General features: G+C 39.6%; 1 protein-coding gene across 7 annotated transcripts in view; it reads left to right on the top strand.

Annotated features, from left to right (window-relative positions):
• BBS5 (Bardet-Biedl syndrome 5 protein) overlaps positions 1-19103 on the top strand; it is a 48199-nt gene that overhangs the window by 12791 nt on the left and 16305 nt on the right. For 3 of the 7 annotated variants that reach the window (XM_076204621.1, XM_076204619.1, XM_076204623.1), the window contains exons 2-3: positions 17223-17371; positions 17521-17570. In XM_076204621.1, coding sequence (XP_076060736.1) covers positions 17227-17371; positions 17521-17570 — 195 coding nt within the window. In that variant the 5' untranslated portion in view covers positions 17223-17226. Of the gene's footprint in view, positions 1-2756; positions 2883-16582; positions 16792-17222; positions 17372-17520; positions 17571-19103 lie in introns of those variants that run through there. The other 4 variants (XM_076204620.1, XM_076204616.1, XM_076204618.1 and 1 more) reach the window with 4 other exon arrangements.

Raw genomic sequence — 19103 nt, 5'->3', positions numbered from 1 at the left:
TTGAAAAGCGGAACTATACATGCACTCCTCCAGTCCTCTGGTACTCTACCCTCCCTTAGACACACAATAAACAACCTCATTAACCAGTCTACTATTACTTTACCTCCCTTCTTCAGACACTCCGCATGACACCCATCTGACCCAGGTGCCTTACCTGCTCTCATCATTTTAATCGCTACTTCCACCTCATCTTTTCTTATTTTTCCCTCATTTTCCTCACCCATCACTGTCATTTTCTTTGCGCCTGCCACTGCTATCACCACTCCCTCCCTGTCCTCCTCTACATTCAACAGTTCCCTAAAATATCCTGCCCATCTTCCCCTTATCGCTTCCTCTTCCATTATCATCTTTTCATCTCTGCCTTTTACTTTTTCTTCCCTACTTGAATCAACTTCCCTTCCTCTTTTAATCTCTTAATAATAGTAAAAAGAAAATATTTAGGCCAAATCTTGTACATTGTGTAATGTGACCTTGGTAAAGACAAATATTGATATACTGGTATACGGAATAGTCTGTAAAACCCTACTATTGATAGTAGCCTATTGAGTGACTACCGGACCTTAAATATTACCTACAAGATATACAGTTTGCATGATTTGGCTATGTTTCTTTTGTAGGAATTGGTAAACAATAAGCATTGGATGCAAGAACAATTTAGATTACTTTGCCAAAGTTTCCTACTTTTCCCAGTGATGTAGCCTAGGCCAATTGTAAGGTCCTACCTGTTGTATGATAAATGCTGATTATGAGATAGGCTAACCTAGCGAATCATTAGCAGTTTGTATTATTTTTAAAACTTTGATGAAGAGAGTGTATATACAGTATATATATACATACATACATATACCAAGGCTTTTTCCCCCTTACTAGGGAGGTAGCCAAAAAGGAAAAGGCATAAAATCATTCCCACCCATTCCATCCCTGAAAACACTCCTCACCCCTCCACCCTCCCTCCCATCTTAGCACCTCCTAGATGACGGGTCATCCCTGTACCCTGTCCACTGCCCTAGGTCAGAAGCAGTGTCATAAGACACAGCACATCCACAGCAAGGCCGCTTCATTCAATCGGCGACCCCCCCCTCTCCGTCCCCCCATATAAAGAAGAGGACGGGGAGAAATCCCTTCGGGCTGCATCAAAATTTTGCTCGCACACACCACCTCACCCCCCATTCCACCTCATGCATCACAACATCTTCCATATACAACCATTCTCCATTCACCCCTGTCTTCTGTCCTCTCCCGTCCTTCCTCAACAGACATTCCCCTCTTCCCCAAAGCCCCCTTCACCCCATCCATCCATCTCATCCTAGGACATCCCCTCATGTTCACTCCCTCCACATCTGCCTTCCATACCTCCTTTACTTGTCTTTCTTCACTCATTATATATATATATATATATATATATATATATATATATATATATACATACATATATATATATATATATATATATATATACAGTTCAAACCTATTTCTTTTGGTACATGTTGTTTATCGGGTTCTTTAAAAAAAATAATAAATAGATAAGAATAAAGAAAATAAAAAGATAAAACTAATGAATTAATGAAAAAAATTATTCTTATTTTATTGATTTATTTTTCATTAAAAAAAAAAAAGATAATCCCAAAATAACCTTATAATCCACATTTACCTTTCTTTTTACCATAAATTGTAGGGTCGAATTTGTTTTTCCTAGACTATAGGCTGCCTCTATTCATAGGGTAGTCTAGGACTCTAACCTATATTTCTCATAGGCTAATCTAACCAACCATTTCATCACATTAAGATGATATCAGTTTACCCTACTTATATAAAGTACAAACTACTATTTTTTTTATTTGCAAATTTCAATTGAGTAGTCTATAAGTTCTATAATTATGAATAAAGCCTATTTTTTTAATGTTTACAAATAAGAAATTTCTATAGATTTTAGCTTTAACCTCATTATTAACGTAATAATACTAGTAGATTCAAGGAACATAAAAATTATGTTATTATAAGAAACTTTTATAGATTGAATTTTTAACCTAGTTATTAACGTAATAATACGGGTGTATTCAAGGTACAGTACATATATTTTGTTATATTCTTGAAAGCTTTGTCTGAATTTTTACCATTACAGTAATTGGCAAGCCAACAATAGCTGTAAAATACTGTCTATAGATGTGCACTGTGAAATAATTTGTTGCTATTGTGCAAATAGAAAGCAGTAGATCTCATTATTCCAAGTTTAAAAAATCTAAAAAAAATTGATACGTTTTGTGTTGAGAAAATTTAATAACCGTCCCGTATAGAATAGTTTTATAGCTAGTTACAGGATATGTATCATTTATAGAAGTTTCCAGAATGTAGTTTGTATTAATATTTCATTCTTTCTATACTGTGGGAGTTATAGCCAGTGGAATGTATTTCTATTTTTGATAAATACTCAATAAATATAATTATTAATTCAAATTCCTGAATAATTTGTCAACTGTCAAGTGACAGAGATGATTTTTATCTTTAAATAATTTAAATTAGCTACTTTACCTTTGTTGACAGTCTAATTAATTCAAATTATGTTAACATCTAGAACTCCATCATGTACACACGTACATGACAGTGTAGACAATAGTATATATCCACTACGTATGCACTATGCACATATGTCTTCATGTATGTAAAAGTCAATGGAAGTGCCCTGAGATAAACTTTAACCAGTCTCAAAGGTCAGATAGGAATGACATTAGAGCATGTGTCACAGCATTTGATGATGACTGAAAAGGGGAGGAACAACAGCAGATATGAACAGTGTGCACAGGGGAAGGTTGTCTCTCTCTTTCCTGAACTGATTCCTAGTTTTTATGATAACATGGTGAAATTAATTCTGCAGTAAGTACTAGGTAGGGCATCCTCCATTAACCTTTCCTCATCATGATTTGTCACATTTTTTCCTAATATTGTGATAGAAGGTTTATGAGATTGGACAAATGAAATAACAGATGATTTTTTTTTTTTGGGGGGGAGGGAAGGGGCACAAAGGAAAAAGAAAATATCTAGCTTGAAGTGGCAACTCTGCCATGACAGATCTGAAAGTGCTCATAAGCTGGTACATGATCATGAGCATAAATAATACCATTATATGTTTAATATATATATGTTTATATGAATATATGTGCTTGTGTGCATATACACATAAAGCTGGTTGAGTGTATATGTGAGTATGTTTATCATACAAGTGAATGTTTCACATAAAAAATAATATACTGTACATGAAAAATATTTATAAAATGCTTGCTGAATAGGTGTGGGAGGCTGGTACAGTATATGGATCTGCAGAATAGATTTCCACATAGGGGTCAAGGAGTTAAGGAGTCGGAGTCGGAGTCGGAGGAATCAAAGGAGTCGGAGTCGGAGGAATCAAAGGAGTCGGAGTCGGACCTTATACCATCCGACTCCGCAGCCCTGCTTAGAATAACTGACATGACCATTTATTGTGACTTTCCTTGATCGGCCAAGAAGAAAACTAGTGATCCATTGCAATAGGTTACCCGAAATGCCAATAGGAGTCTGATGATGTACATGGTCAAAGGCCTTTACAAAGTCAAAAAGGATTAAATCAACCACTTGACCTTGATCATACCTGTAAGTAATATAGTCGTACATGTGTAAGAGTTTATCAGTGACAGAACGGTTTGGCCTAAAACCAAATTGAGATTCATCAAATAACAGATGGTCTTCAATGAATCCAAAAAGAGATTTACAGATAATACGTTCCATTGTCTTACAGGGAATAGGATTTAGACTAATAGGCCGATAGTTTAGGAGATCACTATGAGAACCTTTCTTATAGATAGGACAAATGTGGGACATTTTCCAAGATTGGGGTAAGGAGCCTGATGCCATAGACTTATTGAAGATGATAGATAAGGGATAGGCCAATTCTAATGCACATTCCCTTAGAAGACAAGGATGAAGATTGTCAGGTCCCATGGCACTATCAGCATCAAGAGATTTGAGGTGAGACTTAACATCTTTTGGGTGAAACTGAACGGAAGAGAACTTGCTGTGACACTCCTGATGGGGAAAAGGGTTCAAAGATGACTCAACAACAAAAACAGAAGAAAAAGCTTCAACAAATACATTAGCCATAGTGATAGTTCACCATTCACCATCAGGGGACCAACTCTAGGTCTTATCCAGTTTTAAACATGGTATAATGAATTACTAACAAGCCTTTGTATATTTAAACCAAGGTAATTTGAACTTTTAGTGGTGAAATAGATTATTGGTAATTTATTTTGCTGTCTTAAAAAAAACATAGACATAATATTAATGATAGAGCAGAAGAAAAAGGTTGGAAATGGGAATTCTGTATATTTTGATTGATAAAACTGTAGTCCAGTTCAGTAGTAGGAAGGGGGGGGTGTTATTTTAATATAACACCCTCTTACAGAAAAAAAAAGATACAAGATGAGGAACATGGAAAAAAATACCCTTACTCAGCAATTGCCTTGGTTGTAATTATGTGTGGGGTCAGGGGGAAGATGTCAGAGGAAAAGGGGACAAATGTGAATGTAGAAGTTTTAAAGGGATCAGTTTATTGAGCTTAGAATGAAAGGCATATGAGAGGGTATTAAGTGAGAGTATTAGAAGAGGAACAGTGTGAGGTTTAAGAAACTAAGAGTATTTGGATAAAAAATTTGTAGTCAGGCAATTTGCAAAAAGTTTCTGGCAAAAGAAAAATGTAATTTTCGCAGGAAAATTAATTTTTCCCTGATACAAACCTGAGGTACTCCTTACCCAAGGAGACGAAGTCAGATTTCATTCCAAGACAGAGAGTCACGTACCTGGGTATGGTTCTGGACTCTTCCCTCATGCAGGCATTCCCAGTAGAGAAGCAAATCCAGAATCTCTCTTCTCTCGTCGTGCAGGCACTATCGACCGGGTTCCTCACGGCCAAACAGTGCCAAGTCCTCCTGGGCCACATGGCCTCTTCGAGAGGTTAATACCCAGGAGCAGACTGAGAATGCGACCCCTACAGTGGCTCCTCAAGTCCCAGTGGTCCCCGCTAAGGGGAAACACCCGTCAACACATCACCCTTACCGGAGAGGTCAAGCATTCTCTTCTCTGGTGGAAGGACCCGTGCAACCTGCTCGTGGGGATGCCCCTCGGCCCATCTCCCCCCGAAGTCCTCCTCTTCTCCGACACCTCCAAGGAGGGCTGGGGGGCCCACCTCAACGACGATCACGTCAGCGGTTCCTGGTCCACGGTCGATCGGACAGCCCATATCAACTGGCTAGAATTGAAAGCGGTACTGCTGGCTCTCCGTCACTTCTCGGGTCAAATCTCGGGGAAAGTTGTGGGCATCATGTCGGACAATTCCTCGGTAGTAGCCTACCTGAACAAGCAGGGGGGCACAGTCTCCCAGGACCTCTGCCATCTCACTATGGAGATCCTCCTATTAGCCGAGAACCTCCAAGTGGCACTCAGAGCTCGCTACATCCCAGGGAAGAAGAATGTCTGGGCGGACCACCTCAGCAGAAGGAGTCAGGTAATCAGCACGGAGTGGTCCCTCCATCCGGAAGTGGCGACCTTCCTCATCAACAAATGGGGCTCCCCTCTGGTGGACCTTTTCGCCACCAGATGGAACCACCAGCTCCTGGTGTATTTCAGCCCTCTCCCGGATCCGCTGGCAGCGGGAGAGGATGCTCTTCTGCAAAGCTGGGACAACCTCGACACCTACGCTTTCCCACCGTTTCCCTTGCTCCAGAAGGTGCTCCAGAGAGTACAAACCGCATCCAACCTTCGGATGACTTTGATCGCTCCCTGGTGGCCGGAAGCCCCATGGTTTCCAGACGCCCTCGAGCTAGCAGTGGAGGAGCCCCTGGCCCTTCAGGGAAGACCCGACCTTCTACATCAACCAGTCAACGGGGCCTGGCACAAGAACCCGTCAGCCCTGGCGCTTCACGCGTTCAGACTATGGTCCGGATCCTCCTAGAGAAGGGTTTCCCCAAAGAAGTGGCAGAAGACATGTCCTCCCCTATTCGCTCTTCCTCAGCTGCCCTTTATCAAGGGAAGTGGAATGCTTTTGCAGAATGGTGCCACTCCCGAGCAATAGCCCCAGAGCAAGCCACCATTCCTCTGATTGCCTCCTTCTTCCACTTCCTCCGGAAGTCCAAGAAGATCTCCCTCTCGGCAGTGCAGGGCTATAGGGCAGCTCTTAATCAGGTGTTTTCTCTGAAGGGCATGGATCTAGCCCTGTCTCCAGAAATTTCCATGCTCTTCAGACATTTCAGAAAATCATGCCCCCCCAGGGAGATCACTTCTCCTCCATGGGATGTGGCATTAGTCCTCAACGCTCTGCGGGGGCCCCCTTACGAACCCCTCCGAGATGCTAATTTCAAGGACCTCACCTTGAAGACAGTTTTTCTCTTGGCCCTGGCGTCTTCCAAGAGGGTCGGGGAGTTGCATGCCATCTCTTATCGAGTCGCCCACTCGAAAGGATGGCAAGAGGTCTCCTTCACTTTTCTGCCCCAATTCGTTGCCAAAAACCAGGATCCGACCAAAGCCGACCCTAGATTCTGGTCCTTTAGTATTCCTTCCTTGGACGACTCTGTAGGGGGCGAACATGCAGAAATGGTCCTATGCCCGGTACGTGCTATCCGGACCTACCTCAAGAGGACGAAGCATCTTAGACCAGACTTGCCAAGACTGTTCGTCTCTACCAGGGGTACACCCAAGCTCGTCACTAAGAATTCCATTTCTTACTGGATCAAGGAAGTCATCCGCAGGGCCTACGCCTCGAGCCCCACGGATTACCCTGGAGCAAAAGCTCATGACCTCAGGGCAATAGGGCCCTCCCTAGTCTTCCGAAAGAATCGGTCAGTCAACCAGGTCCTTCAAGCAGGTATATGGAAGTCCCAGACTACGTTCACTTCCTTTTACCTCAAAGATGTCATGTGGGAATCCTTAGGGACCTTCTCTCTAGGCCCCATAGTGGCCGCCCAAGAAGTCCTGAGATAACATACCCTGTACCAATGGCACACAGCCAACCCTGAAGCCTCATCCAAGTTCTGGATCGGCAACCACGGGGATACCTATCTCAAGTCCTTCTCATACTCCTACATTCCCTTACCTCACCGAGGGCTCTCAAGCATTCCAAGGGAATCAGTTCGAGCCCTACAAGGGGTACAAAGTGAGTATGCCCTGTCTGTCTCCACTCTGGGAACAGATCCAGGTGCCCTTCACAGTTTCGGGGAATGTATAAGGGTCTGGTCAACGTAGATCTTAGCACTCTACATTTTCTCCTTACGAGGGTTTCCCAGGCTAGATAAATACTTCCTTCCCCCCTAAGTCCAAGTCTCCTTGGGTAAGGAGTACCAAAGAGTTTGTATTCTTCGGAACAAATGTAATTTTCGCAGGAAAATTAATTTTTCCCTGATACAAACCTGAGGTACTCCTTACCTCTAATGGCCCTCCTCATCCACCCCGCTAGTAGTTCCTTCTCCTTGGCCTGTCAACCCTCGTGACTAATTTCATACCTGGCTCAGACAATGGAGCTTCTATCCTCCTACCCTTGTGGGGGGAGGGGGGCCCCCCTTGCCCCAGGAGGGCCCCTTACTGAGGATAATGGTTGCCCAGACCCTCGGAGTGAGGTGTTTTCAAGCACACACAGTGTTAGCGGTAGAAGGAACAAGGATGATTTTTGAGCCTTTATGGATTTGGAGAAGGCTTATGACATCATAGATAGAAAGGCACTGTGGGAGGTATTGGAGCTTATGAGATAGGGGGAAAGCTGTTAAGGACAGTCAAAAGCTTGTGCTAAAGTTGGAAATGGTGAGAGTGAGTGGTTTGAGATGAAGGTGGGGCTGCATCAGAGCTGTATTATGTTGCCATGAGTTGTCATATATAAAAATCCTAAATCCATGAGTGATGGTTATTTTCACCACCCCTTGTCACCACTGTCACTTAAATTTGACTTGTAATATCACTCGTCTCAAGGCCCCTTGCCTTCTTTTTCCTGTAGTCTCACTATTTTCTAGGCCCCGTGCCTAATTCTCTCGTCCTTTGGGTTAATAAAAGGGTGGTGAATTTTCTTTCTTCTTTCACTGTAATTTCACCTACTGGTTACACTCGGGATCTCTTTCTCTCGTCTCTACATCGTCTCTCCCTAGATCGTCTCTTGATCCTCTCTTGATCCTCTCTTGATCCTCTCTCTACACCCTCTGACGAGATCCCGTATCCTACGCTAAGCTACCTTCGTCTGACGTCACTAATTTTTCTAAACCAATCTCCGGTGACTTCTCAAATAAATGTCACTCCTTATGGGCGTGACTTTGAATTCATGCACCAATAGTTTTTTCCTCCTTCTCCACCTTGCACCAATCCGGAAAGCCATTCCAATGCTACTAGCGATATTGTTTACCTCAGCATTAGTCAAACGAAGCTAACCTGCGCTTACAGAGTTTTGATACAACATCGATTATAAAACAGTCACCACCGTCGGTGTGTTTACATAGACATAGCGTCACCTCATGTTTTCAAAACAACAGGCGAGCAGGCTGGCTCATTTCCATTCGTACAACTACCGGCCTCTTACAGGGCTCGGCAGCTACCCTTGGTCGTCCCGACCAATTTCTTATTTCCCTCTTACAGGGCTTGCTAATATATTTCTAGAATAAGCTAATCTACCCTTGCGTAATTGTTAATTTACCCTCCAAAATACATCATTCATGCAATAAATTGGGAATAATACATAAACATAATACCTATAAATGTGAATAACATGCATGTCAATATATATATAAGGTATTGAATTAAGCGGTTACATGGTTGATTTGCTTTGACAGAGCCAATCTCCGGAATACAACAAATGCAATCAGTGCTGCCACTAACACTGAAAGTAAGGGTATGATAAGGATTGGTAGCATATGTAAATCATTTGAGGGAGATCTTGACAATGGTCTTCTCTTAATTTTCAAGGGAGGAGAGTTTTCAGGCAATGTGAAGTTGAAGGTTGAAATGTAGGTGTCCTCGGTTAAATGCATTGTATTAAGGGTATTAGAAATGGTGGAAATAGTGTCTGCATGCAATTCGCAGTTATCTTGAATAGAGACAAGACCTTCAACCAAATCTAATTTAGGACTCAACCCGGGACAATTTATTGATACCTTTGTCTTGTTAGGGAAAAACAGGTAATGAGATCCTTGTATGTTACAATGAGGGATCTGGTCTACCAAAATTTGTTGGTAATGACAATTGTTCATAACAGACATATTCCTAACCAGAGAGTTCATGCGAAGCCTCTCGGAACGCAAAAGAGATCATGCTTTCTCTTAGATGTAATTGATTAGAAAATTCACTATGAGCACTAACTTTCAAATTTGAATGGTTTATCATCTTTTCAATAGCAATTAATTTGCAAAACACTATTCTAGAGTTTGAGTGTCTCTTCTTGTTCAATATTATTTCCAACACACTTCATTTTCAAAGACAGTCTTATTACTTTAAAATGGTCACAATACTCATGTGTGTACTCAGATGAGAGGTCCTTAAGTCCTTAAGGTTCCATGTCTGACCACAGCAGATCCTAGGTTTTAGGTTTCCATGTATCTGCTTGACACCAAGTTGCAGTGGTTTAGGTCTCCCATCCCAAATACAATACAAATGGTCAATACTATCTGTAAAATACATCAAGATTAATGTTCAACTCTTGAAAAATATCATTATAATATTCTCCATATTCTCCAGGGTTATTAATATTTATGCACAAAGTATTACTATAATCATCTTCATAGATCTGCAAGCTAATTTTCCTTATGTCATCTAAATGTCCTATCAATTCTTCTCTTGATTCTAAATGTTTAAGTTTAAACTTGTTTCCACCTGCAGAATCAATTACCCTATATGGACCAGTGTACCTTGGTGAAAGTTTATTATTGGGTGAGGTTAATTTGACCATTACTAATTCCCCAATTTTCAATTCTAGTTTATGAGCTATTTTGTGTTGTTGTTCCCTCATCTCTTGTGAATACACCTGCATATGTTTCCTAACTCTTTGGTGAATACTTTGAAGAGTATTTATCCTATTGGTTATATAATCATCCATATTATATATGGGTTTTTGCTCTGCAGTCAACATTTCATATGGCAGAGTTTTGTCCTCCCCAAAAATTATAAAATGAGGTGTATCCCCAGTTGCTACATTAATTTGATTGTTCAGGGTACACTTAACACAAGGAATCCAAGTATCCCAAGTTACACTATGAGGACTTATTAGGGTTCTAAGACATATAATTATCTTTTTGTTTAACCTTTCTACTACTCCATTACTTTGGGGATGGTTAACGAGTATATTCACTTTCTTGATGTGGAACACATTACCTAGATTTTCCAAGATTTTGTTATTAAATTCAGTCCCATTATCTGAAACTAGGATGTTAGGTGTAGTAAAATTACAGATTATCTGATCATAGATTACGGAAGCAATAGTTTCAGCTTTCTTATTGATTATGGGTTGTAATATACAAAATCTTGAAAAATAATCAATAGCAACAAATAGGTATTTAAAGCCGTTCTCGGATAATGGTAATTCCAATGTATCCATGTGAACTCTTTCCCAAGGTTTCTGTGGAATGGGATAGGTGAGTATAGGAGCAGGTTTTGGTGTATTTCCCTTCACCTTTACACATTTTACACACTTTTCTATATAATCATATATAGTTTTCTTCATACCTAGCCAAAAGTACTTAAGTTGTGCCTGTCTGTAAGTTTTATCCTTTCCAGGATGTGAACTACAATCACTATCATGAAGTAACTTCAATATCTCATTTACCAGAGTTTGTGGTATAACCAACTGATTTACTTGACCTCTAGAAATATCTTTCCCATTTACAAATGTTTTCCTATACAAAATTCCATTAATCAAATGAAATTCCTCTATCTTATACCCCTTTGGTAGCTTTGGAGGATCTCCTCTTGGGTTCATCAAATGCTTGATTATTGAATCACATGTCTCATCATCTCCCTGTTCTCTTATTAGCATTTCTTCATCTAAAGTTACTAATTCTTCTATACTACAAACAAAATTAATCAACCCAGTCCCAGTCATTGGTTGACTAATGTTTCTAGAAAGTGGATCTGCTTCATTCCTTCTACCCGGAATATATTCAAATTGAACATCATAGCACTGAAGTATCGCAAACCATCTAGCAAGTCTGCCTCTAAGATTCTTATGCTTAAATAAGTTCTGAATAGCTGTGTGATCAGTCCAAACTCTGATGGGATACCCTAGTATCATATCCCTAAAACTTTCTAAAGAATAAATTACTGCTAAAGTTTCTCTTTCAGTTATAGAATAGTTTCTCTCCGCACTATTACAAAGTCTGGATGTGTAAGCTATGGGTTTCAAAGTTCCATTTCTCTCTTGCTTTAGTATGCCTCCTAACCCTATGTCAGACGCATCAGTACAAAGAATAAATTCTTTTTCATAGTCGGGAAAAATTAAAATAGGTGAACTCGTGAGTTTATCTTTCAACTTGTCAAAAGCTTGCTGTTGCGCAGGTCCCCATATGAACTTTGAGTCCTTTCTCAACAAAGAACTTAGTGGATTAGCAATGTCAGCATAACTTTGAATGAATTTTCTATAATATCCTGTTAATCCCAAAAAGCTCCTAACCTTGTCTACATTGGTCGGAACTGGAAAATTCTTGACAGCGTCAACCTTTGAATTTACTGTACTCAGCCCGTGTCTGTCTATCTTATGTCCTAAGTAAATGACACTGTCTTGCAAGAACTTACATTTTTCAAGTTTTACTTTTAACCCACCTTCTCCTAGTCTTGAGAATATCAAATCTAATTTCTTAAAGTGCTCCACTGCAGTCTGAGAAACTATTAAAATGTCATCTAGAAATACACTGGCAGTGTTTCCTAACAATCCATCTAGAATAGTATTCATTAATCTCATGTAAGTTAATGGACATTTACATAACCCAAATGGCATTCTCTTGAACTCATAATGTCCTGTTGTAGTAGAAAATGCTGTGAACTCTCTTGAATCTTCATGCAATTCTATTTGCCAAAAAGCTGATTTGATATCTATAGTACTAAAATATCTATTCTCAGTTCCCAAACTTCTCAAAATGTCACCGATAATGGGTAATGGTAACCTGTCACGAATGGTGTGCTTATTCAATTCCCTGTAATCAATAACTGGTCGCATAGTCCCATCAGACTTTGGTACTAAGATCAACGGAAAATTCCACTCACTTTTACTATGTTCAATAATATCCTGTGATAACATTTCAGTGATGAGTTTATCTACTACAGCTAATTTAGAGTGAGGAACTCTGTAGGCTGGTATGTAGATAGGTTGTGTTCCTGGTTTTAACTTAATGTGATGTTTTAAAGCAGTTGTTTTGCCTAAGGCGTCCCCCGGCAAAGCAATTGCTTTTTTATGTTTCATAAGCAAAGCAAATAAAGCTTCATCCAACTCAGGGCAATTAGTTGATTGTAATAATTCTTTATATCTATTTCTTAAGTCTATGCCTTCTTGTACTGAACAAATTGATGAAGTTGGTAATTCTATCTCCTCACTATTCTCATTTAAAATCTTAATAGGTTTAGTACACACCTGAATACATCCTATTTGTGTACCTTTCTTTAAAACTATCTCTTTATTCATAGTATTAATTACTAATACTTCTACTCTGTTCTTATTTGTCTTATAAATCCCTGAGTCCCACTTCAATCCTTTAAGTTTAACTGATTCTGGGACTGTAATTACTTCAGAGTCTACATTGATTCCTTTCAAACACACTTCAACCTTATTAATTGACATGGGATGTAACAATGTCGACCTTGTTAATCCGCAATCTGCAATTCTCAAGGCATCTGTGGTTGATAATTTAGTAATCTCTGGGATTTCCTGAACTTCTGAGTTGGGTTCACAAATTGTTTTACTTTCTGTAGGGTTGGACCGCTCGGCCTCGCTATCTAGGATAGAAATGTTATCTAAGGATTCATTGATTCCTGTCACTGGTCTTAAGTCTGGTTGATTTAAGAATGGGATTAACTGTGACTTCACTAAAATTCCTAAGTCAGCAGGACAAATTACCATGTTTTCTTTTCTCATAGTTGCAAATCCTATCAATAAATCTCCTGGAAAAACAGACTCTTCTACCGCTATCACTGGGATGTACAATTGTTCATTTGTATACAAGGCAACTTCTAGCTCAATCTTACCTAATGTTTTTAACTGATTTCCAGTTACACCTTGCAATGTGTAACGGATTGGTTCCAACATTTTCACTCCTGGGTTCAACTGGTTTAAAACTTTACTAGTAATTACATTAACTACAGACCCTGTATCAATAAAAATTTGAATAGGCTTATTGAACACTTTACCCGCAATGAGAGGTCCTACAGAAGTTTTACCAACAGTAATTATCAGTTTGTCAGTTTCTTTCATCTCCCTTGCATTCCCATATTTAACACAATACCGCCTATCGGTATATATATGGGGAGGTCTGAAATGGTTTATTCTGTGTCTGGGGGTTTTCCTCTTAGCCCTGGGGGTACCCGAAAATTCCGGCATTCATGAGCTCTGTGTCCGATTATATTATGGTAAATACAGAATGGAGGGTTCCTACATTGATACTCATTGTGACCTTCGTATTTGCAGTTTCTGCAAATAATCCCATAAAAACATTCTTGTGCCTTGTGTCCCCATGCATTACAATTAAAACATAGGATTCTGGTATCCCTATCCCTAGATGGACTTCTAGCATGCCGCCTATGTCCTACTTCTGTTTTCTTAAACTCTCTAGAGTTCCTATATTGGCTATGTTGATTTATAGGCATTACATATGGGTTTATTGTTCTGGTCTCACTGTATCCTTGAAGAAGATAATCTACTTCTCCTAAACAGATATTTGATTTTAAATCTTTGTACAGCCTTTCTGCTGTTAAGTCATCAGAATTCTTTGCCAATAAGCTAAATGTAATCAATTTGATCACCTGTGAGATTTTCATCTTCTCACTAGATCTTTCTATCCAGTCTGAATCTTTCAAGATAGAATTCATGTCTTTTGACCATCTATCTAATCTAGCTAAGTACTCTGTGTCAATTTCACTTGTCCTAACTTCCTTAATCATTTTTACCAATGATCTAATAGGATCCTGATCACATTTGGACATGAAATGTTTAAGAAAGGCTGTTTTGTAATTATCATATTGATTAATTGATTCCATTTGCTGGAAGTTAATGACAAACCTCGCCCTTCCATGCTCTGGATCTATATTCTCCTTGAGAATCTCAATCTTACGATTCTCATTTGTAATGTTTTTACTAACTATAAGAGTGTCAATGAGGTTCATGAACTTGTTTACACCATATGTGTTAGACTCTCCTGTGAATTTTGGAATATTTGTATTTGATGTGTGAATTTCGTGTCTCAACACGTTAGAATTCTGAGGGGTACTCATACTTATTACTAATACCTTGCTTTAGCCTGGCTGCTTGCGATGTCGCTTCGTGATGTCAATGTCTGGTTTGACGTCCTTCTACGGTCTTGTCATTCGTCAACGACATTGTTCCTCCTCCATCACACACTCTGCCTTGAAGACCGCCTTGTAGATGATGATCACCTTGAAGAATCTTGAAGAATGCTTGTTCCCAACGTAGCAGTTACTTGAAGTTGTAGATTTCTCTCGTAGTTGTAATACACTCTTGATTTTGGTTGTCTTGTTCCCGTAGACTTCTTGCGCCACTTCTCTTCGGAGGTGTTTAACACTCAGTTCATCCCACCGCTGCCACCACTTTCACCACCCCTTGTCACCACTGTCACTTAAATTTGACTTGTAATATCACTCGTCTCAAGGCCCCTTGCCTTCTTTTTCCTGTAGTCTCACTATTTTCTAGGCCCCGTGCCTAGTTCTCTCGTCCTTTGGGTTAATAAAAGGGTGGTGAATTTTCTTTCTTCTTTCACTGTAATTTCACCTACTGGTTACACTCGGGATCTCTTTCTCTCGTCTCTACATCGTCTCTCCCTAGATCGTCTCTTGATCCTCTCTTGATCCTCTCTTGATCCTCTCTCTACACCCTCTGACGAGATCCCGTATCCTACGCTAAGCTACCTTCGTCTGACGTCACTAATTTTTCTAAACCAATCTCCGGTGACTTCTCAAATAAATGTCACTCCTTATGGGCGTGACTTTGAATTCATGCACCAATAGTTTTTTCCTCCTTCTCCACCTTGCACCAATCCGGAAAGCCATTCCAATGCTACTAGCGATATTGTTTACCTCAGCATTAGTCAAACGAAGCTAACCTGCGCTTACAGAGTTTTGATACAACATCGATTATAAAACAGTCACCACCGTCGGTGTGTTTACATAGACATAGCGTCACCTCATGTTTTCAAAACAACAGGCGAGCAGGCTGGCTCATTTCCATTCGTACAACTACCGGCCTCTTACAGTTATATACTAGAATTTATTTGTCAACTATGTACTGTTATGGAACTTTTAGGGTTGTGGATAAGGGGTTAATTAATGATAACCTATCCTCCAAGGTATGCTTCTACCACCAGGCTTGAAAGATGGTTTTCCCTTTTGATACCTCTTATTATTATCTATCTGTCCATTTATAATTATTTACTATTTACCTGTTTGTAGACCCTCTTATGCCTTTACTTTTTTTAGGAATGTCCCCTGTGGGGCTACAGGGAGAAGGATGCCTGGTCCCAATCCCCGTCCCTTTTTTCTCGCCTCTTATGATCCAAGTGGAAATAATTGGTGGCAGTATTCTTTTGCCCCCACCACAGGGTAGGTAGGCAAAAAAGGAAATGAATATTCAGAGAAATTGTACAGGACAGTAACAAGGGGTTGGGGGACAGCATAACTGAGGGACAGTCGTAGTATAAAAGTGTCATCATTTCTCTATGAAGACAAAATGATGTGTGGCTCTGGTCCATAGGGGCACCCCATATAGACCCTAAAGTATCAACTGCATGCTACTTTGCTACAATCACATGCAGCCAATACCCCAGATGGGGTTTATTATTTAACTTTATCTATTTTATTTATTTATTATTATTTACCCTTACCTCTTCTGGGGTATTGTCTGCATGTTATTGTGGCAAAGTAGCATGCAGTTGATACTTTAGATTCTATATGGGGTGCCCCTACGGACCAGAGTCACACATTATTTTGTCTGTGATAAAGGAAGACTTTGTTCATAGAGAAATGATGACACTTTTATTATACTGCAACTGTTCCTTAGTTATGCTGTCCCCCAATGCCTTGTTACTGTCCTGTACTATTTCTCTGAATATTCATTTCCTTTTTTTGCCTACCCTGTGGTGGGGGAAAGAATACTGCCACCAAGTTTTCCCACTTGAGTTGTACGAGGTGACAAAAAACAGGACGGGGGATAGGACTAGGAATCCTGCTATCTGTAGCCTCACAGGGGATATTCCTAAAAAAAAAGTAAAGGGATAAGAGGGTCTAGGAGTTTTCGAACCAGTACCCTAAGGTTTGGGTCTTTTAATGTGTGTGGATGTGGTACAGATGAGAGTAAAAGGGAAGCTTTTTGTGTCATCCTTGCAATTTTACACATATTATTATATCTGTGTATACAATTACAAAATAAAAACTAAACTAAATATTGTTTCAGTGACAGATTTTGCCTGAGCAAGAGGCACCTAGAGCATTTGAAATTTCATAGACAGAGAAATAGGAAAAGATGGAAATTTACAAGATGAATTAAATCAGTTTTTAATTAAATTACAAACAAGCAGTCAATGCAAGGTAGTTGGGAGCATCTAACATCTGTTCATTCTCTTGTGGTGTGGTTGTGCAAACCCACCTACTCAATGTATGCCAGGGTAGTTGACCATATAGCTGTTGGAAGGAAGCACTTTAAGCAACTAGTTCAAAACAAGAAATTGCATATTTGACTTAGTCCTGTTATGCATAAAAAGATGTGCTAGAATTCAAATCTTTGGTCTCATAATCATTATCTATGCAATTTGTGAATATGATTTTTATGTCAGTATTATATGGAGATGTTGAAGTCATAGGTTATGATGAAATTGTCAAATATGTGCTGAAATGGGAGGAGTATTGAATTGGTTTTAGTGTGTATGAAGTGATGATGTATTTTGACTTAATCAGCCCTCTTACATATATATATATATATATATATATATATATATATCGGCTTTCCATATGACTTACAGGCAGATGAAAATGCGACCAGGGGAGCGTGTGGTAGACAAATTAGATGCTATAGAGGATACAAAAGGAAATTCAGGAGACCGAGGTAGACTTGTTATTACAAATCTTCGTTTGATATGGCATTCCCACACAATGCAGCGAGTGTCATTGTGTAAGTAAATTAATGTTTACTGTAAATAAAATCACAATATATAATTTGTGGAGATAAAATTCATCTTGCTCCAGTTCTTCATACTGTTTATAGTAGAAGAAATTTAAAACTTGTATTATTTTTTATTATTATTATTATTATCTTTTCAGCTGTGGGCTACAACTGCATAATCAATGTCACCACCAAAACTGTTAATTCTGTATGTAGCACACATAGAAGAAAGTGTACATAATATTTTATATGGTTTATGACTCACATTGTGTGTGTATCACATGTATTTTCCCACAACATGGACTATTTTCATATCTTAATTGGTTGTAAATTATCTGCATATTGCCAATAGGTTTATCAGAACATGGGATATTTACCCTCCTCTAGCCTACATATTATAGTAATTATGACTGAGATCCAGTGATTAACTTTTGCAAAGAATGCTGCATTGAATGAAGGTGATTTTCTGCATCTTCCTACTTGTATATATCTATCTATATACCAAAAGTCTTCTTCCCCTAATAAGAGAGGTAACCAGCAAAGGCATGCACCAATTCTCCACCCATGCCATACCTATCCAAAACCCATTTGTTTTCCTTTTATCTAAATTACTTGTGGATGAAAGGCCGTCCATGCCCCCTCCCCTCTACCTAGGTCAGAAACAGTGCAGCAAGACACAGCACCTCTACAGCAGGGCCCAACAGCCAAAGTAGGTTTACCCTCACAGCTTCATTTACAAGGCGACTCTCCATCCTCAACCATTCAAGTTATTCAAGAGGATGAAGAAGTCTGAATTGGCCACATCAATTTATCATCCATTCATAACCATTTTCAATTTACACTTACCTTTTGCCTTCTACCTTCCCTGCTCAATACACTTTACCCTTTTAACCAAGGCACCCTTCATCTCACTTATTCATTCCATTCTCATTCTCAGTCCTCCTGGAATTTCATTCCATCCATCTCTGCCATCCACATAGTTTGTCAGTCTTTCCTCGCTCATTCTCCCCTTGTGCTCAAACCATCTCAGAATTCTTTGATCTACTCTATCTGTCAGCTCCCTTTCCACCTCCAACTCTCCACCTCACCTCTGCACTTCTGACTCCATATATCCATGTAAACTCTACCATAATTCTCAAATACAGTGTTGTAAATACAATCTCTCATATCTATACAATACTAATACATACCAAAAGACCTTTTCCCTTTTATGAGGGGGGTGGTCTTCCAAACTATTCATCCACACTTCACCCATCCCACACCCATTTAACATACCTTAGTTTTCCTTTTTATCTTAGTCCTTTGTAGAGGAAAGGCCATCCCTGTCCCCTACACACTTCCTGGTTCAGAAGCAATACAGTAAGACAAAACACCCCTATAGGGCCTGAGAGATGAAGCTGGTTTACCCCTTACTTCTTCATTATGTGGCAACCCTCCCCTCTCATCCACTCAAGAATTTACAGTGCAGATAAGATAAATCCTATTTGGAAGCTTCAACTTCTCATCCATTCACAGTCACTCTCTGCTCTCACCTATCTCTTGCCATTTCCCTTTACTGCTTGTCAGACATTCCCCATATACCCAAGTACCCCTTCACCCCATCCATCCATCCTAATCTCACTCTTACCCTCATATACATTCCATCTATCTCTGCCTTCCCCACTCTTTTTGCTTGTCTTTCATCATTCATTATATCTGTATGCCTGAAATACTCCAGTATTCTTTGATCATCCCTATCTGC

The sequence above is a fragment of the Oratosquilla oratoria genome, chromosome 21 (genome assembly GCF_046742065.1).
Source record: "Oratosquilla oratoria isolate Oo_2021 chromosome 21, ASM4674206v1, whole genome shotgun sequence".
Taxonomy (NCBI): domain Eukaryota; kingdom Metazoa; phylum Arthropoda; class Malacostraca; order Stomatopoda; family Squillidae; genus Oratosquilla; species Oratosquilla oratoria.
The sequence above is the reverse complement of the archived record's forward strand: the minus strand, read 5'-3'. Positions and strand labels throughout refer to the sequence as shown.